General features: G+C 37.2%; 2 protein-coding genes across 3 annotated transcripts in view; one reads left to right on the top strand and one right to left on the bottom strand.

Annotated features, from left to right (window-relative positions):
- Positions 1–1,481: 1,481 nt before the first annotated feature.
- Positions 1,482–14,673, top strand: FAM177A1 (family with sequence similarity 177 member A1). Of its 2 annotated transcripts, none has more exons than XM_007436795.4 (5): positions 1,482–1,808; positions 7,978–8,154; positions 8,919–8,949; positions 11,320–11,417; positions 12,766–14,673. In XM_007436795.4, exons 1-5 carry the CDS (start codon positions 1,728–1,730, stop codon positions 12,976–12,978), a joined length of 600 nt encoding a protein of 199 aa, XP_007436857.1. In that variant the 5' UTR covers positions 1,482–1,727; the 3' UTR covers positions 12,979–14,673. The 2 variants fall into 2 exon arrangements, with proteins under 2 accessions (XP_007436857.1, XP_007436856.1); XM_007436794.4 differs by having other exon boundaries at positions 1,484–1,808; positions 8,883–8,949.
- An 84-nt stretch (positions 14,674–14,757) lies between these two features.
- Positions 14,758–21,620, bottom strand: part of PPP2R3C (protein phosphatase 2 regulatory subunit B''gamma) — a 33,805-nt gene continuing 26,942 nt past the window's right edge. The window contains exons 12-13 of the mRNA XM_007436796.3: positions 20,429–20,488; positions 14,758–15,885 (exon numbers count right to left, since the gene is read on the bottom strand). Coding sequence (XP_007436858.1) covers positions 15,697–15,885; positions 20,429–20,488 — 249 coding nt within the window. The 3' untranslated portion in view covers positions 14,758–15,696. The remainder of the gene's footprint in view (positions 15,886–20,428; positions 20,489–21,620) is intronic.

Here is a 21,620-nt window from a genome sequence, read left to right as displayed (position 1 = left end):
GTCCTTCAAGGAACAGTTAAAAGTTATAGGTATGTTTAGCTTGCAGAAGAGAAGGTTGAGAGGGGACATGATAGCTGTCTTCAAGTATCTGTAGGGCAGTCCCATTGTAGAGGGTTCAGACTTATTCTCACTTGCCCCAGAGTAAGACTAGAACTAATGGGATGAAACATCCAAGGGCATAGCTACAGATTAGACATTAGGAAGAACCTGACAATTAAGAGCCGTCAGTCAGTGAAACAGGTTACTGCATTGACTGCAGGTTTTCAAACAGGCTGGATAGTCATCTATCAGGAATGGTGTAGTGAATCCTGCAGTGTGCAGGAGGTAGGAATTGATGACCTCTTAGGTTCCTTCCAACTCTATGATTCTATGTTAGGAGAATTCAGTGTAGCTATCATCCAGCTGACGAAGGTATACCAGCTGGGTTAACAAAATGTTAATCCATGTTTGGTTGATTTAGATTTAGCATGTTGCATAAGCCCAACTTCTGTGGTTTGGTATGTATTCATCAGATCACAGATGGCTAACAGTAATAGTTTGTATACATACAAATTTTGTTCTATTAAATATGGGGTGGATGTGATATTGTACCAAGACTTTTCTAAAGTTAATGGGAAACAAAATTATGATTAATATACAGGATGTCCTGCATTTGTATCCATTTAGTTTTCCAATTTCCAAGGGACTTGTGTGTCTTGTCTGAGGATGGAAACACATATGACTTATCAACTTGATTTTATATTTTAAAACATAGAATATTCATTTAATTTTTTTTATTATGCTTCTACAAATCCAACACATACAAATTCAGAGTCTACTCTGATATTCTTTGCAGGCTGGTAAAGGTCAGTAGAAAGAAGTGAGGCTGACATATGAAAAGAGGTTGTGTAGTACAGTGGGAGAACACTCTTCTGCTGCACTGAACACCTGTCAGCTGTTTAGTGGGCAGTTTTTAAACATGGGTTTTCAAATCCAAGTCTCCAAGACAGTAATTTCATACAGTAAGACATCTGGTGGCTTCAGGGGAAGCAGCTGGGTTGAAAGATCTGGACTCTGGTTGTTAGTATCTTTATGCTGGAGAAGAAAGATCTGGAGTCCAAAAAGGTCTGGACTCTTTCATTGTTCAAGTAAGAATGGCCTTGGAGGCTGCTGCCCAGGACTGCGCACAGCAGCCTAAAGCAGCCAATATGAGCTGGCAGACTTCATTTCCTAGGGTTCACCTGACAGTGCCACTAATGGCCGGTGGAGTCACGCTGTGACTATGGTCACAGATTTGTGGAAGCTGCCTCAAGTGTGGGCTGGTGATAAGATGAAGGCAAAGTCATGAGGAAAAAAGATGTCGCCAGGGCATATTTGCACCGTGTTTAGGGACACGTGGGAAAAGACCCTGAAACCGGTTTATATCTACAGTGTAATGTGTCAACCGACTGCAGTCACGTGCTTCGTCGTGCTTTCACAGAATGAAGGCCCGAGTCTGGATGACATGCGACGCCCCTCTCCCTCTGTCACCAAGCAGGCGGGCCCACCTCTTCTGGCTCGTCAGATGTCTGTCGCCAGGGCAGCGCAGAGAGCCACTTCTACGAGGTATCCTAGCAACCACCAAGGCGGGGTGTGACCGGCGGGCGGACCGGCCTCTGTGAGCTCACTTCCCAGGGCCTCCGCCCCGGAGAAGGGCTGGGCCTGGCGTGATCGTCGCGGGGAATATCTCTCACTCGGGTAGGGGGACTATGGAGCAGGGGCTCTCCGCTTTTTCCTTGTATTGCGCCCCAGTCGCTGCCGCCGCCGCCTACGCCATGGATCAGGAGCAGGTGAGTGTCCCTTTCCTCCGTACGCGCGTCAGGTCCACGGGGAGCCTGGCTCTTTCCTACCGTGCCTCGTCTGCCATGCCTCAGCTCTCCCTCGGGCAAGGCGCGACGGAGGTGAAGCTCCCTTTTCGGTCACTTGTCAGACGACGTGGGCCTTCTTCCGTGAGCGGCGTCCTTACGGCTTTGGGGCTGGCCAGGTGACGGCGTCGCCTGTCCCATAGAGGGCTAGGCCGGAGGAGGTCCGTGCAACCGCAGGAAAAATGAGCGTCGCATGATCTGCCTTCAAATACAGCCCCCATCACCTGTTGGTGGGAGCTTTAGCCCAGCACGCCTGGAGAATGACCCATGGGAGAAGACGAGTATATGATGGTCATGCTCTGTGGCACATGGCAGGCAAGCATTTCTTGGAAGCTCTCACATAGCACAGGTAATGGCTCCTGGTCAGGAGATCTTAAGGAAGTGTAAGTGCTTAAAAATCAGCTTCTAAATGTAACATGCTTGTCTGCTTGATATTTAGCTCTTGATTTGTGAAAGAGCTACTGCTTCTAACAACTGCATGCCTCCACGGGTTCCTTCTTCAGTTTCCAGTACTAATCTCTTCTGTAAGAATGTGTGTTGTGGTCAAGAGATTCCCAGTCAGTGGGGGAATCTTGTGATTTTTGGAAGTTTGGTTGCTGTAAGGAAATATTTTTTATAACTGCATCCTATATTTTGCATCCTACATTTATAACTGATTGGCTTCCAGTGTTTTGTGTAAAGTAATACAAATTCAGGGAGCTTCCCAGAATTTGTCAGTCCAGGGGTTGGGAGAAGTGGTGGGGGAAGAAGAGTTGCCCAGAAGTAGGACCTAGTGTTACTCATGTACCTTCCTCATTCTTTTCTGGAATCTTTCTCTTTGGGGAACTGATTAGAGCAAATAGATGAATTTGTATACCTTGGTAGAATACGTCTTGAAGATGAGAAAATGGATAGAAAAACTGTAAGATGTAAAATACTGCTAGAAAAGTAATGGGTAGCATGTCATCTGTTGCAAGAAATGAACATTTGTTGAAAGAAGAAAAAATGACTCCGCTAAAAGCATGCTTCTGTCCAGTTATATGGAAGGGAGAGTTGGTGTGTTGGGAGAATCATAAAAGTAAGGTGAATGCAATGGGAATGGGATACTTAAGTGCATGTGGTAACATTTATTTAGTAATTTACTAGTTTTATAAGTGTACCCAATTCAACAACAACAAAACAAGCAATAAACCAAAAAAACCCCACATAACATTAAAACATATATAATATGGTAAATATAAGATACAAAATAAAAAAAATGGCAACCAAGCACCATAACAAAACTACCCAAAGGGGACCATTCAACTGACCCCTAATGCCTGGGAAAAAAGCCAGGTTTTAGCAGTTTTCCTAAAGGTGAACAGAGTTGGGGCCTGTCATATATTGTGTGTATAAGAAACAATAGGGTGAAGAACAAATAAGTGATCAGTACAAATATGAGTGATCAATACACAAGAAGTATACTGAAATTGCCTGATCAGACAGAGAGAATGAATTGCAGGACAAGTATCTGAAGGAAGAATAAATTGGTTGAGTGGAAGGGAAAGACCTTTAAAGTAATGGCTGGATGGAGATAATGAGGCCCTCCAAAGAGAAAAGTAAGAAATTTAAAGAACAAAAGGCAGTATCTGAATTAGTATATGCATGCAGTAGAAGCAGAGATAGTTTAAAGAGAGATACAACAAATGATGCTGGCATAACTAGATATAATCATTTCTCTCTCCCTCTTATATCCCGCCTTAATTTTTTTTTTTTGCTCACTTTACCATTTTTCTGTGCTTTGCACAACATTGCTTATCTCAAAACAGAATATAATTATGAATTTGAATGTATCAATGTGGGAAATGGATAGTCATATGGAAGTGGAGGGAACTGGAGGAAGTTGTTATTGTTATTATTATTATTACTACATGTTGTTTAATAATACACTTTGCTTTCTAATATTTACATTGCAACATAGAAAGTTATTCTACATTGTTACTTGTTCATACCTCTTCAAAAAGAACTGGCAGTAGGTAGCGGTACAGGTCTTAGCAGCTGCAGCATTAACGTTTTTTAAAACTACCATATTTTAAAATATCTAACTTTTTTTAAATAACTGGAACTTCTTTATTTTATGCTATGGAGAACAAGATTGTACTAATTTGTCCAACAAAATAGCTATGCCTAGATTTAAATAGAATATTCTATTCTAAAATAGAATCAGTAGTAAATGTATATCCTCCACTGCTGGTGGCTGGGTGCACAACTCAGGATTAACTTTGAAAAATTCTGGATGTAGTTGATTCCTAATTAACAAGGCCTGAAGATCTAGAAATTCTTGAACCTTAATGTATTGTATGTCATCACTTTCTAGTGGATGAATTCATTAGTAGTCCCAGTTTTCCGTATAGGTATAAATACATTTACAAATAAACTGTGTTAAACTGTGATGGACATAATCTTTTCTGCTACCTTGATATTGCATTATTTACACTCACTATTTTGATTTCTTGTAATTCTGTAAGCAGATCCCTGTTACAAATTAGTCTGCTCAATTATTAAATGAAGACTGGTTTTGACTTTCAGCTAATTGCACAAACTTGGCATAGGATTGTCAGACAGTTGCTGTACATGTAATGGATGCTATTAGAAGCGACTTTTAAAGCTAACACAACCATGTTTTACATACATTTGTGATGCATTTATATATTATCTATAGTTTTCAGCTGCTAAAGATAATTTGACTCATGCAATCCAATAAGTATGGCATGGCTAAGTCTAGCACACTGTGCCAACTGGAAAATGCATTAACCTTGGTTTGTACTAAGTCTGCTTACCTCAGTCATTCATCTGTGTGTCATTGACTTGGTGGGAAGAGGATAATATTCACTCAGCTCCACCTCTTGCCTCCTGACACAGAAATGAGAAGCAGGAGACTCTACAAAATGGGCCCTTTCTAATTGCAGTATTTCTTTATCTCCTGGCTTTCTTTTTATCCTGTTACAATTGGGTGGAGAGTAAAGTGGGGAAAGCAAAGGGTTGAGGGAGGCTACCATTCCTCATACCATGTCTCCAACCCTTATTAGACCACTTCTGTTTTTTAAAATATTTTTTTCAAATGCCTGACCACCATAAGGGTACTTGGAATATTTAGTGAAAGGAAGGCGATTGCCAAAATATTGGTTATGGTTTGCTGCATTATTTCAAGAGTCTTTGAACCATAATTAATGCAAACCCTATCTTAGCATATCTGGCAAATGTGCTGTCTTCAACCATAAAAATTAGAATTAAAATGTAGTAAATTTTCTGATTGTTGTTCTTTTTTGACCCTTAGTATAGCCAGAAAAATTTTCAATCAAATGTTCTTGATTTTACTCCTTCCTCCATTCTGGTGATGATACCAGAACTATTGCTTTCTCTATGATAACTCCCCAGTCTTTCCCACAAAATGTAAGTCTAAAACATACTAAGGCTTCTGTTCTCCCAGTATATTTGCTGTGTAAAGCATGTTGGTATCAAATACACCTAAAACAATACTGTATTTTATTTGTAATTTAATAACAACAATATACAAAGCTGTTCTCTTCCCCTGCTAAGGCCGATAATGCTGAATTTGAAGGAAAAGATTTCAGGTCTACTGAGTGATTTCATTCAAGCTTGAGATCAAATTGCTTTTATTTTATTATAAGCTCCATCGTAATTTCTAATTGTCTGCCCTTCCATTATAGGTTGCCTTGGAATTATTTGCAGTACATCAGGAGGCCCCAAAACTCTTGGTCTTCTGAAAGGCTGTAAAGACCTGGCTTTTCCCCCAGATGTTGGCCCAGGGTGTCTGTTGACCCCAATATAGGTGTAGTTGTATGGCATTGTGTTAAGATGCCTTGGTTGATTGTGGGTTTTCAAATGTATTTTTTGTGGTTTGTTGTGAGCTGCTTAAGGATATGTATTTAAGATGGGCAGCCATATAAATTTTCTAAGCAAATAAAATAAACCCAATGAAGACAATGTCATGAAGGGGCAGCATAAAAAAAGGAAGGCCAAAGTATGTTTCAGCCATAGTTAGTTACTAAAGAAAGGCTCAATAACATTTATATTCTGTCTTTCCTCCAGCAATTCAAAGTAGAGTGTGCATAATTCCCCTCCCCTGCTGTTGGCCTTGCAAGGCAAACCCGATAGGAAACACAACCAGATGAGATAATTCTACTTTGTTGTAAAGCTACATTGACAGAATCTTGCAGATCTGAAAGTACATTTCTCCCCCATCTCCTTTACAGCCCAAGAAAATTAGGGAAGGTCTCTGCTGAGCCCCGCCCACTATCCAGCTGCAGACTATGCTGTCTCTTATCTGACTGTTTCCATGGCAGTGTCTCTTTGCCCAGTCTCCAGTGGTCTTTCCCACATACCATTACACCTTCCCATTTTTTTCACCACAGTAGATTAAGCAAGAAATGGTGGCTGACCATCATTGTTCCATAGGTTGAACTCACCACTAAAGTATATTGACAAATTAGTTATAGAGCAGCATGTGTAGTAGGCTCTCTAGAACAGCATCTCCCCAGAGACTAAACATACCTGAACTTCCTTTCCTTCAAGTAAGCCCCAAAGACCTGGTTGTTTCCCCAGCCCTTTGGCTAGGATGGGTTGTGTGCCCATTATGGGATTGGTTTTGCATGTTTATAGCATATGTCTTTTCCCTGTTACGATCATCTTTTGTTTTTATTTTTGGCTTTTTATGGTACTGCATTGGGTTGTTGTTTTTAACTTTGTAATTAACACCACCCAGAACTGATAATGAGGTGGGTGGCTGCAGAAATCTAAATTACCAAACAAACAAACGAGAGATAGCACATAACCTTTTGTGGAGTTATTGTTTCAGAAATATTGCCTTGACTTAAATCTAATTTAAATAAAAATATCACATCTGAAAGAGAGATTTCCAGGCAATTAACTTTAAATTTAATTTATAACAAATTTAAAACAATTTTTTCTGTAGTTTTTGAACCTATAAGAAGTCAGAGTTAAAATGGACAGCACTGGTCTGTGTACTTGATAGAATTCTTGCTGCCCTTTTTCTGTGAGGAAATTTGGGTGCTGGACTACAATGTCTTTTTGTAGATATAGGTGGTGTTTTGTACTACTGTCCCCAGCTAAGCTACATATACCAGTTGAATCATCAGTGTTGTACTGAAAACTGTGAGCCTTGACAATCCTGTGAATCAAATATTGTGTGACCCATTGGCTGTTCAACTATCAATAATCCTTTTTATGTCCTGGGGAAAAGTTTATGTGTGCTTTGACTAATCTCAACCTCTTTCTTTTTTCTGAGGGCATAATTTAAGTTTTACTAGCTTCCTTTACTGTTGTCATTATCTTTATTATGGCTTATCTTTTGCAGCTTTTAATGGAGTGTGGTAACAACAGTAAATATAGAAAATTCCCTTTAAAATTACAACATCTGGTTCCCTAGTTGCCTGTATCATTTTGGGGGACAGGGAGAACCTTGATAATTCTAAAAATGAAGCTGAAAGCAGCGTCTTCCTGAAATTGCAAGGAATTTGAATCTCTGATTGTACCAGCTGAGAATATAAAAATTACAGCTCTTCAGAATTTATATAAAAGGGAAGTAGACAGTTTTTCTCTTAGTTTTCATTTTATACTGTCAAATTTCAGCAGAGTATCTGATGATTTTTACAATTTCTAGTCTGAATTCCAGTTGAGTCAGAAATTACTAGGTAGCCTTGAGCAAAGTGTCTAATTATAACTCTAGCAGCATGAAATGGATTAACATTAAATTCAGAATAAAAATGATTTAACTTCCAGTTATATTGTAGGATATATGAACATTCCCTGAAAATGAATGTACTCAAAAGTACTCAATAAAAAGTGGTAATTCTGGTTGGCACTTAACAATCTATGGCAGTATGAAGTGCCTATACAATTTTATGTTTATTCTAGAGGATTAAATCAACTTCACAAATAAAATTGCACTTTGAAAAATGAACCTTTCTCTGCCTTCAAACCATGAGTGATGTGATATGCCAATGCTAACATAAAGATTGACTCAATAGATGCTCATCGTGTCCTCCTTACTTCATCAAGTAACTGTATTTGAATATAGTCTATTTTATTACAGCTGAATGCAAATGGAGACAGAGGCTTTGAGAATGTGGAACTTGGAGTCATGGGAAAAAAGAAGAAAATTCCAAGAAGGGTCATCCACTTTGCAAGTGGTGAAACTATGGAAGAATATAGTACAGATGAAGATGATGAGCAGCAAGAGAAAAAAGATCTGTTGCCTTCTGTTGATCCAGTAGGTTCTTCTAAGTTTGTTTCAAGTGATATGCTTCATAGGCTAGGTCACCAGTATATGCTCAGTTTTAATTTTTTGTAGAAATAAAAATCCATTAACTCTGTTGTTAATATATTCTTTCTAAAGAAACAGAAAAAAGTTGATTTGTTTGCTTTTCAAATGCATTCTTTCAGAGCTCAATTGGCCATGGCATTAGGCAAACCACATTTCATTCAGTCATAAAGTGTCTCTCATTTGCAACAAAAGGCTAAACCTGAATGATTTTACATGTCTGCTTTTATGGATTTCTGAGATGATGGATTCAGAATATCATAAGCAGAATTCCCCTTGTGCAATAGCTTTCACCATCCAATACCTCTAAACAACTGCTCTGAGTGATTGGACTCTCCAGAACAATGTGAAATATGGTATGAAAGCAGAGGAAGATCAAAAGAAATTGCACCTTGTGTGTGAATTGGAGCTCAGGATCAGTGTGTATAAATGTTTTCAATATGAAAATGGATATGATTTTTTTAGCAACCATATTTTCTTGATTCAAGAAATGTCGTTAGTATTGGTGGCTTTAAAAAAAGGTCTATATTTAATTGGTGTCTGGATGGGAGTCTGAGAATATTGTTGATGTTATCTTCAACTCAGAAAAGGTAACATAGGATATTAATGAAAGAAGTTCAGTGGGTTTCCCAAAATCAAATTTGCAGCATAAATGAAAAACTGACACTTTATTGCAGGCAACACTGACATGGGGACCTTATTTATGGTTTCAGATGCTAAGAGTAGCCACGTCGACACTCTCAGGTATGAGTTTGTTCAGTTTCTATATGTATATGCATACAATAACTTGATAAGAATCCAGTGACATATGCAAGCCAGTATAATAGTAATATAGGTTGATGGGAGACTGAATGAGGTCCTAGAATCATGTTTCTTGGAAGGGAAATAATGTTGATTAAATAATACCATGCACTGTTAAATTTTGCTCTTTAGCCAAGAGAAGATACTCAGATGAAGTTCTGAAAACACTAATTTCATTAGTCACCAGACCTATTCAGCGTTCATTAAAGTTAAAAAACAGGCATTAAATGCTATTTCTCTTCACAGAAATATGTTGAAGCAGATTATGAAACATATACTTTTCAGTCTGCATATTTCAATGCCTACTATTCACCATAAACTGGCATGAGTAAGTTGTACGTTAATGTGAAAAAATATTTCAGTGACATCTACCCTTTAGTCTCTATAAGTAAGCCTTCTGTTTTGCTTTATTACTTGATTGAAACTGAGATGGGTGGAAGTAAATTCAGATCTTTGTAAAAGTTCACTGGATAATTTGCAGTAGATCAGGAATAATTTCTAACTCCCAATTAATTTTTATATAGAAAGATTATGAGGTGTACAGTTCTGATACTCAAAACAAATTCCCAAGGTCAGAATTTCTTAATTCCAAGTGACTGTGTTTTGTATAAGGCTGTAGCTGGAGCATAAATGTTGGAGTTTGTGGGAAGCAAGAACAGATTCTTCATGCTTAAAGTCTGTTTGCTGTTGGTTTAACAAAAAGCTTATAATGTAATAAAGGCACCACAAATCTGTTGTTTTTGCAAACAGTAACTAGCTCACTTACCTTACACCCAGAAATTTGTGTAACTAAAATTAAGAGGATCTGCTCCAAGTGTCTGATGGATCTAGAGGATTTCTGAATTGCCTGAAGCAAGCTACAGGTAGTCCTCACTTAATGACCATTCATTTAGCAACCGTTTGAAGTTATCATGGCACTAAAAAATAATGACTGGTGCCTGAATTTATGATTGACACAGTGCCCTCATGGTCACATGATTGTGATCTGCGTGCTTGGTAACCAGCTCGCACTTAGGACAGTTGCAGCATCCTGGGGTCACATGATAACCATTTGCGACCTTCCCAGATGGCTTCTGGCAAGCAAAATCAATGGGGAGCCACATATGATTCATTTAACGACCGCATTCCTTAAAGACATGATTTTAAGTGAATATTTCACCACCACCGCAAAGAAGCTTGTAAAATTGGGTCCGGTCACGTGATGATTCCCTTAACGACTGCATCATTTAGCAACCTAACTTCCAGTCCCAATTGTGGTCATTAAGCGAAGGCTACTTGCATTAATAAAATTCCCTCCCAAATGACTTCTTTCTGTGTACCAATCTTGGGGTGTTCCGAGGTATTCCAGGGAATGAACAACGAAAGCGATTCCTATAGTGTCGTTGGAAAAGAACTAGAACTGAATCTGATCAAACATGTTACACTTACTTATTTTGTGAGCCCTGCACTAGCTGCCAGTAGGTTTCTGAGTGCAATTCAAAGTGTTAGTTTTGACTTATAAAGCCCTCTATGGCCTGGCACCAAGGTATCTTTAGGATTACCTGTTCCAACTAGATTTGGCTCCCATCCAAGATGAGACTTCTGGGAAAAACTGCTAGTGGTGCCCTATTTTTATGAGAAGAGGGTCAAGGCCTAAAATGTTGCTTTTCAGTTATGGAACCAACACTGTGGAACAGCCTCTCCCTAGGTTGGCCCTTTTGATTCTGGCATCCTGGAAACTGGGGAAAAAGTAAACTTTTCCAGATAGCTTGTGGAGAGTGATTGACACCACTGTATTAGCAATTTCAGTTTATTATTTACACTGATTTATATTTGTTAGTTTTTGGAGTGGGGAGCCTTAATACACATGAGTTGCATTATTGTATAACTGTCCATACTCTCACTTCTCAGATAGTGAAAAAAATAAAAACAAAGTACTGCACTAATCACAAAAATGTTGCTTTTCCCCAAATTACAGGAATGCTTCTGGGCATCATAAAGGTGCCATAGGCATTCTTAAAGAGACAAAAAAATGATGGTGGCTGTAATCCAGTTTTGTTTGGAAATATGCCCATCTGCCCTGAAAAAAGGCACAGTTGCATGGTTTGGGTGCCTAAATAATCAGCTGGCTTGCATTCTAATTAGTGTTTCATGACTAATCATGCCCACCGTGGCTATCATGTTGTGAAAATGCCTATAACATGCTCATAAAGTGTTGAATTTGTGTATTTGTCTAAAAGTCCTCTCATTTGTGAATGTGGCCCGAATGTTAATTGGAACTATGCTCAAGAATTAATTTGCAACATTCATAACACATCTATTTCATTTTTTCAGTGTGTGACTTCCTTGGTGAAAAGATTGCCTCTGTTTTGGGCATCAGTACACCAAAATACCAATATGCCATAGATGAATACTACAGAATGAAAAAGGAGGTATGCTTTTTTTTTTTAATCCTTTTAACAGTGTAGATATTGCAAACATTTTTTCTGAAAATGACACTATGTTAATTTAATTGCTTGATAGTAGGAATGTACAGAGAACATAAAATAGATTTGTTTTAAAACAGAAACAAACACAGAGCACTTGCTGCTACAGCTGAACCATTCTGCATGAGCTGTGATTTGCCAGGAATAAAATCCAGGACATTTTTGTTGTTCAGAGTTTTAGATGAAATAACATTCATAGGCATCCTGGAGTGATTTACTGAGCAAGTAGGGCAAGGCTGCTTTGCATCACCCCTTCTTTCCCTTCAGCAGGTGTCAGTGTGGTATGTCCTGCTGATCTGCCCTACCTCCAATCTTCTTTTCCCTCTCTTTCATCCTCTTAGCTGTTGCTTGGGATGTCCAGTGTGGCATATCCTACTGGCCTGCCCAACTTCCATCTTTGCAAACAATTTCCTTTTCATCCCCCCCCCCCCCGCATGACCATTACAAATGTCCTTGGCTTTCTCCTGCTGTTACCCCCACTCCAAACACTTCTCCTTAGAACTACTGACATATCAAGAACAAAATAGTCCTGTGTCCAGATGCATTCCATATCTGGACCAAACATGCATGTTTCGTTTGGGTATGAACCATCTGAAAACTATTATTCCAAACCCAGAATGGTTCATGCAGAAGCCATTTCATATATCCATACTTATAAAGAAATGTTAAGGATATTTTTCAGTAGTGATCATCATGGTGATGGCCATTCTGATCTTGTCAACCATGACATTTGTATTATCATTTCATTCAGTATTGGAATTTATTTGAAAGCGTTGCAGTATTATTTGATTTGATTTATACCCACCTTTCTGCTTTGATAACTGCTCAAAGTAGCTAATAAAAGTTTAAAAACAAAAGCAAAATAAATATTAAATTAAAATTTATAATAAAATAAACACTGAAGGCATTTAAAACCCCAGTGAAAGAGGTGTGTCTTTATAGAAACAGAGTGGGAGTCAAATGGAATTCCTGCAGGAAGATGTTACATAGATTGGGAAGGTTCCTTCCTGTATGCAAGAGACATGGTTTTTTGACAGCAGATGCATTTTCTCGTACAGATCTGAACCAGGCCAATTCATTCAGTGAGGACATCATATGAATTCTGTACCTTGCATCATCAATTAGCAGCTTAGCTGACATATGTTCTAACCTACAATTCTGGGCACTTTTTGAAGGTAGTTCTATGAAGAACACCTACAATGGATTGCAACAGTGATGTCGTATTTTAAGATATTCGACAGAAATAAAGCTTGTTGAGAAGTAACCTCTTTTAAAATATATGGATTCTTTTTAGGAGGAGGAGGAAGAGGAAGAGAACAAAATGTCAGAGGAAGCAGAAAGGAGGTTTCAGGAACAACAGAAGCATAGTCAAGAAGGGATTGCTGTTCAGACAACCCAGCCGAGGGATACAGCCTGTAGTACATTCATGAATCTCAATTTTGAAACTGAAGACGACCATCAGTCTGTTGTAGGAAGTAAACGAGATTTTACTGCAGTGTCTGCTTAGAATGACATATAACAATACCATTTCTTGCATTGTCAAACATTTGTAGGTCCTTTTTTGCATGTTCAATGGAATGTAATTTATTTAAAAGTATGGCCATAAGAGAGCTATTAATATTACTGTTTCTTCAGTCCATCTCTGTCTAATAAAGGCCAAGACGTCTTGCTTAATCTATTATGAAATGCAAATAATTGGGTCCTATTTTGACCTTTCTATGCAGAACAAGTAAAAGGTCTTTCCTGAGCATCCGGTGCCTTGATGATAGTTGTGGACTGATAACTCTGCTTCTTTATAATTTAAAAGTCTATTATGTATTCATAACATTACTGAAAGCTAGGTGGAAGTTTTAGACTAACTGGAAAATAGGCACCTTTGTGATTTAGTCTAATTACACTGTTGCACATGTGTATAGCATGTCCAGCAGCCATCTTATTCATGTGGTTTTGTTAATGCCTGTTTAAGTAATGGTCTAAAATTCGTCTGAAAATTGATGGACAAGCTTTGCAAGTTCAACAAACAAGGATCTAAAGAGTACCAGTTGGCTGACATTATATCTCAGGCTTTACGAGATGTGATAGAAAAGAATTCCACTATTCCAAAGAGTTGATGCTTAGTCTACATCAATATAGAAGGTGGTATGTTGATGAATGTAAACACTGAGCAAAATTTTACAAATGAATGTGCCCTTCATGAAGTATGATTATTAGTACTGTATGTTCATTGCTTCATACCTACCACTATTCTGACCTTAAAAAACAGAATCAATCACATGGTAAAATGTAACATCTTTGAAATGTTTATTTTTAATTGGAAGAATTGCCTTTTATGACAATTGTGAGTTTTCAAGCTAAAAATCTGTTCTTCACCCTGAGAAACACTGAAAATCTACTGTAAATGGAAATTTTCTGTAGGACAATCCAAAAAACATCTGCACCACAAGGTATATAGATAAGAGATCAGGGCCGAAAGGGCTATGTGCATGTGGCGTAAAGTGTGAGGCATAAAAGTGGTATTCAGAAAAATTGTTCTGCTCCCTAAGCACTTTCTGGGTGTAATTACACACTTCAGTAGTTTAAAATTGTCTCTTTAGTCTCTTCTTAAACATATAATTTGTATAAATCAGCTGGAATTTAGAAACTGCAGTATCCTGTATAGTGCTAACAGAGTACAGAAAAATGGCATAGATAGTGAATACACCCTCTTGCCTTCATTGTCCTAAGCTGATCAGGAGAAATCTCACCTAGTGCGCTGCTCCTTCTTTTGGTACTTTTTTAAATGCTTGGACAGCTTTCTCTTAATATATGCATCCATTCTGGATTAGAAAAATGATAGTTGTCAGCTATAAATTGTGTAACATAATTATTCAAATCACTGTACAGGATAAAAAAACCTAAAAGGCAACATAGTTAATAAACTGATTACCTTGCTCTAATTTTTGCTAGTCAGAAATGTTCCTATTATATTGAATAGGGTAGGGTTTGTTGTCATGAGGTTCTTCTAGTCATTGTGCCTTACCTTTTAATATTTTTTTCAGAATATGCAAATGATATAAAATGTTTCTTTTCTTGTAAATGCATTAAAATGTATATTTAATATAATTATGATAGTTGAGTCCATGGTTGTTGTAACAGGACTGACAAATGATGTTAGATATCTATTAATAATTGGAGCAAAAACAGTGCCAAAATGTTCATCTTCCTATGAACTGATCCTGTATTTACAAGATCTAATCTGCATTGAATATAGCAGGATTTAACCAACTGCATGCAATTAACAAGACAGTGTCTTTTTAAAAAACATATTCCATTTATTGCCATTACATATTGGAACACTCAAGGCTTCCAGTGTGTTTATAAAACATGCTGTGCCTAATCCCCTAGCTAACGTATGCACCATCATTTTACATTTCACAACAACGTTTTACCCAGTCTTAAATTTATTGTATCACCCACCCTTGAAGCTTAGGAAAACCAAAATTTTACTCAGGACTAGGTTAAGATACATAATAAGCTTAAGACCTGGTTTAAAAAACTGCATCCGATATAGGCAAAATGAAGTACGCATCATTAACCAAGCATTTTAACTCACCATGCTTTGCATTTATGGAATTAAAGTATTATAGTATTTTATACCACCGTTCTTTAACCTGGGATCTGATCCAGATAACAGGGCCATATTGCTACAGTTGTTCAACACTTCTGGAAGACAACTGGTTGGGGAAAATTTATACTCATAGGTGCTTACTAGTCTTTTGTGGAAATGAGAGTGCTGTTTGACTGTGTTTAAATATGGTCCATCTGATAGGTACTATTTACTTGTTAATTTTTAGAATTAAATTGCACATTCGTAATTACACACAGAGAGAAAGGAAAAATATTTTAGGCTTTGTCTTAGCAATGGCAATTCAACAGTACAAAACTGGAATATTCAAGAAAATTCCCAAAAGATATAACTTGTCTAAAATGCAGTATGGCTTGCTACTATAGGTTCAGAAATGATTTAAATAATTACCAACAACTCTTTAAACATTTAATAACAGGTTTTCAGTAAGTGTTTTTTAAAAACTCAAATGAGATTCATTTCACTTTTTTTTTTTTAAAGATGTCCTTCTGGAGTTATATGGAAACTTCAGTGATATGTGTAATGAATTTGCTTTTCAGCCTCAAATAGTCACTGTATCAGTTGGGCATATCTCCAATAATACAGTCTATTCCTGTTAAATCATGTATCAACAAGATCTGTTGTACTGTCATTATCACTGGCTACAAGAACTTCTCTGTTCTCATAAGTCCAGAAGCCGTTAAGATCAATTAAAATACTGGTGACTGTATCTCCTTGACTACTATTGATTAAATCTTGAAGTGAAATCTTGTAAGGATCCTTAGGTTTTACCATATCAAAGATTTCATCCTAGAAAAACAAAAACAAAATATTAACAATTTCCTTGAAGAATGTCATGGTATAAGCTTATACACCCTTACAAAACAATTAAGTTGTTTAATTAAATGTCTCCTTATACCTTTTTGTTCTTATGAACAGTATAAGACCACATAGCACGAATACAATGTGTACTAATATGCAGTAAGTAAGATGATCTGGATAGAGATGTGTGAGCTCTGTTGCCAAGATGACAAGGGGCTGAAGCATTTTTTAAGTGCAGAGCAACAACATAACATTTGGAAGCTGCTTGGGCAGATGTCTCCCTGATTCATTAAAAATATAAGAAGGGGCAAGAGGTACAATACAATCAGACTTGCAAGATTCTGCTATAGCCAATCTCAATAAAAGTAATTTTAGCCTTCCTGTGGAGTTGATTATCTGCTCTGGTCTACCTAGAAGAGCTGACAGCCCGCTTGGCCTTGCCCTCCAGCTTTGGAGTAGCAGTTTGGTCATTTCTACTGCCACCATTTATCTTCCAGAGGATACCTTATCTCTATGGAGTCCTTGGTGCTCTCTGAGCTTGGTTGCTTGCAGATGTTTCATTGATGATGTTACCTAGTTGAGTAATGAAACATTTGCAAGCAAACAGCCAAGCTCAGAGAGCACCAAAGACTCCACAGTTCAACCCTGAGCTACAGATATTCTCTTCTATTGACATCTTATCTGGCACCCTCCCTCTAGCTCCTGTGTATGAGAGATAGGAATCTTACACCCTGTGCTGCCTTTTTGGTAATTACAAGATTAAAATGCATAACAATAACTGCAACAATAACAATATAATTATATTTCCATTATTATTTCAATAGTGCAACAACCTGGCTATGAAGTAGCATAGGGGTGTGTGACCAGATGTTTCAATCTTCTCTCCTTTGGAGAAAGACCAACCTCATTATTAAACTTTATTTAAAGAGAAATAATATAAAATCCCATTTTTGAATATTAAAGTGCAACAATCAAACATGAAGAGGATAGTTTCCATCAACTTTCCAGATCATTATAAAGCAGTGGCTACCTTGAAAAAAATATACAAAAGAAAATGCAATGCCCCAGGCAGACCACAAGATGGCACTGGTTGGTTATAAACATAGCAACACTGATCAGGTACTTTAAAAGGTTTCTATGAAAAGTTTCAATTATTGTTGTGGCCCTGCTAGAGAAAGTGTCTTCAGATAAGGAGGAAGTGGAAGAAGTGAAGCCAGGAATGTCAAGTGTAGTAGCTTTATTACTGGAGTACTGGAGCCAGTGACTCCACACTGACTTTGACACACCCAGTTCAATGGACCCCTTGCCTGCACCCATTGACAACCGTCAGACTCAGAAGTTTAGGCAGAAGTGCAGCATCAGAGAACTGAACTTCACAGATCTAAGAGGCTAGCCAAAAGGCACGTGAGTGCTAAAGAACAGACTACAGCTACTGTTTGATGAGTCTCAACTATGCAGTAGGTAGAGGCTCAGTATGGCTTACTTATTGTGCTCACTCCCTCTGAACAGTGCTGAAAACAACTTCTCTAAAACTTAGCTCTTGCGGGACTTCCAAGGAAAAAATGGCGAACTGGAGCGGAGCCGACGACAGTGGTGGAATGAAGTGGACTGGTTCTTCGTAATTCCTCTCTGGACAAGGAGAGGACTTGAAATTGCCCACAAGTGCTCAACACAACACTCCTCGTGAGGAGACCACAAGACAGAGGTCTCCGGCAGGTTTAGAGCTCTGGGAGATGAGGGAATAGCCATCTTGCTCACAACTGAGGTCGGGGTTTACCAAAGGACACTGGATTTGCATACTTCTTTTTCTAATCACTTTCGGAGATTGCTTCTTAACTGCTTTTAAGCTATTAGGAACCTTTTGATTGATACGTTTTATAGCACTGGGTAAGTTTCCTTCAATATTTAACAAAAGAAGTTTTAAATACAAGTTTAGGATTTTTAAAAAATTATTTTGGAATAAACAGCAAAAGGATGATTGGAACTTTGATTTTGGAATTAATTATAAGAATCCTTCCCATGGGAAAATGTTTTTGTTTTGAATTCTCTTGAAAAACATGATAGGATGAGACTTTGAAGGTTGGACACTAGAGGGAATCAGAAAGAATTAAAGATTACAATTAAAGAATACTTAAATTTGAGTTACTAATACAAAATGAAGCAAAATATTTTAACATTGGACATACTGAAGGATATTTTTGAACAATGGACCCAGAAGTTAATTTTAAGAGTGTCTGCCTCTATAGATAGACTGTGTTTCAAAGATGTTATGAAAGAGGAACAAATTTTACTGGATAAGATTGAGACTGCTCTGAAAGTGGATTTAAAAATGACAGGCTATAGGAATGATATTGAAAAAGAAAGGACAATGAAAAAATGAAAAGAAATCAAATTGTAAGACATTATTTGAAGGGACTAAAGATCAAGATTGTTAAAAGTAAAAGGAAGGAATATAAAGGCTTATTTGATCAAGGTTAAAATAGATATGTTGTTATCTCTGGTAACCCTTAATGGCTTTTGCTGATCAGGACTGAAATGATGAGGCGTTAAGGATTTGTTTATTAATAAGAGATGGGATATGGGAAGAAGAGATCATTTGTTGCATTTTAAGAGAAGGTGAGATGTTACTAAAATTGTTTATACTTGTTACAATGAAGGGGGAAGTCATTTCTTTATATATTTATTTTCTATTTTTATTTCTATTTTTTTTCTTTTTTGCACTTTTTCTTTTTTTTGTTTGTATTAGTTTTCATCTTCTTAATTGTAACTTTTAATAACATTACTATAAACAAATAAATAAAACTTAGCTCTTGCCTGTGAATAGCTTGTCTGCTGTGTTTTGAACTAGTTACTTGTCTTGATCTGTCCCTTGCCTATTGGACCATCGGTACAACCCTTCTTCAAAGCTACCAGGGAAGGACTTTTTCAAAGACTGCTTTACTTCAGCTAGCTGTGATACAGCCTGAGCTTGCTTAACTCAGACCTATAACAAATATATAGTCTTTTAATTTATGTCCTGGCAACCAGCTGTGCCATCACAAAAAAATTGTACTACAAATTACAGTATTATTTTTTAATGCACAGTCTAAAATATGAATACGACAGGCAGAGATTAAACACAAGTCCCAAATTTATGTGCCATGGATGTTATAGTTCTGTTTTAGAAGATTTAGAAAAATCTTGTAAACTGTCAAGAGTCATTTTTTACTGTGATGGAATATATATGAAGTAAAAAATTAAAATAACTAAGTAAAGTAAAACACAATATAATAAGATGAGTTAGCAACACACAGAAAAAAATTAAAACTGTACTGCAAATTTGCTTTGGAAAATTCCAGATTATACTGGCAATTTTCAAAGCAAAAGTTCCTCTATTTCATTTACCTGGAATTTCACTGTATTCAGAGGTTGCTCAGATGGTAAACCCTAATTCTTGTCTAGCCTCAGTCCACAGACTTCTGCTGCAGATCCATACTTGGCTTCTGCCCTTGGATTTTAAAAGATTCCAAAATCTCTATCTCCAGCAAAGGGAGAAGCTGGGATAATCTGACCAAAAACCACGCCTCACTCATGGATATGGATTCTGTCTTAGCCTTTCTGGTGTGTAGGCTGGCCAGCTGTGAACGTCAGGATCTACAGCCTGCACATTCGTAACAGGCTACCAGAGCTATGTAGTGAGCTGCTCATTGCAAATGTTTTATTCTTTTATGCAGGGGTGCAAAAAGTGCGGCCCAGATGGTACATGAAGGCTGCTAGTATCCCTTTTATGTCCTGAACAACTTGCCTTTTATGATTTTAATTTTTTTTTTTTTGAAGTGAGGTAATTCTTTTTCTTAGAGCCAGTTTGGTGTAGTGGTTAAGGCATCAGGCTAGAAACTGGGAAGCCGTAAGTTCTAGTCCAGCCTAGGCACAAAGCCAGCTGGGCCAGTCACCCTCTCTCAGCCCCAGGAAGGAGGCAGTGACAAACCCCTCTGAAAAACCTTGCCAAGAAAACTGCAGGGAGTTGTCCAGGCAGTCTCTGAGAATTGGACAAGAATGAATGGATTAAAAAAAGAAGAGCAAAAGGGTGCCTTAAAGATTGCACATGCATAAGAACCCTCTCCCTAATAATACCTACCTTATATCCTAGATAGTATAGTATATACTGTTTTTAAAAAGTTATTGTAATTTAGACAAATATAGCCAGAATGCAATACCACCGAGAAAACCACTTCTTGTGGAATAAAATCAACTTTATGCAACCATAAGATATGTGTATGCATGTGTATGTGTATACATATTTTTACTTTTTATTTATTAATCAAATTTATATAGCTGCCCATCTCACAAAAAGTGACTTTGGGCAGTGCACAACAATCCATAAAACAATAAATATATAAACAATCATTACATAAAACCCTTATATATAATTATTAAAAACATTAAAAACTATAAAAACAGAATTAAAACAGAAAAGGACTATCAGACATATATTTCAAAAAGTAAGTTCATTAGATATTGCACACAAATATGTTTTGATCAAAATTCTAACCTTGACATCTTGAAAAGAAACTGGATCTTGTCCATGGATTTTCATTTGTTCTTGAATAGCCTACAAGGACAGAGATTAAAGAGATGCATAAAATTTTAAAAATGAGGTTTTTTCAAGGTGAATCTATTATGTACATAATGAAATAAGCTAAACTAAAATTGCAACAGTTATGTAATTTTGCAAAGATGCAAAGTTATACATGTGGCAAATAATCATTTTGCAGGATCATTTGCACAAGTAAAACTGACATGAAAATTGGACACTGTATTTTACTACATTCTACCCAGTAAAGTTAAATACTATCTATCTGTTAGTTACATTCCAGGGACTTAGATCATGGCCCACTCCCAAGAGATTTAACTGGAGATGCAGCAGACTGAACTTGGAATTTTAAATATTCACAGTATATAATACTAAATGATATTTGATTCTGGCCAACATGAATTATTTGGAGAGCTGTGGGTCTGTGTTAAGCCCTATCCAACTCCTTTCAGGAATAGCATGGGTTACATTCAGGTCTTGCACTACAAAACGTGATAAATTTTACCAAGGAAAAAAGGACTGACCATCTGCTCATTCTATTTGCAATAATTCCCAACTCTTAGCCCATTAAAAAAATAATAAAACTTAGAGCACCATGCCTCATTGTTAAAATAAGCTTTAACCTCAAACTTTGAGACTATTATGTGAATGCTGGAAGAAAAAAATAATTGGAAGATGAAGGGCCAAACTGTTGTCTATTACAGAGGAATTAATCTGCTTCATGCAGCTAAAAAACCACAGTTCCTGATGTAGTTTAAACCTGCAGAGCATTTATTGTAAAGGCTTTGAAAAGGTTCCAGAGTTTGGGGGAAGTGACTGTGAAAACCTTTGACTGAATTAGCCTATTCCTAGATCATTCACCATCTAATATTTTTGTTTAGTAGCTACCAAATTGGAGAGCAACAATATTAAGTGGCATGCTGGGGTGGGGGGTGGGGGATAGGTTTTTACAAATAATACTTCAGGTTGCTTAATTACTTGAATCTTAATAAAATGTCTTAATGTCTTAATGTGATTTTGACTGTGAAACCACTCCTTATTATCACAATTTCCAAAAGGATTGCTTATTAATAAGGAATATTCCATTTGCTAAAAATAGAAAAAAGAAGATATTAAGTTAACTAACATTTATATTGATCTTGTGAAGGCT

Source organism: Python bivittatus, unplaced genomic scaffold, assembly GCF_059951505.1.
Source record: "Python bivittatus isolate LINGU-HERP-01145 unplaced genomic scaffold, Pbiv_v1 ctg000480_np1212, whole genome shotgun sequence".
Classification (NCBI taxonomy): Eukaryota; Metazoa; Chordata; class Lepidosauria; order Squamata; family Pythonidae; genus Python; species Python bivittatus.
Note: the sequence above shows the minus strand (reverse complement) of the source record. Positions and strands in the feature narration are given on the sequence as shown.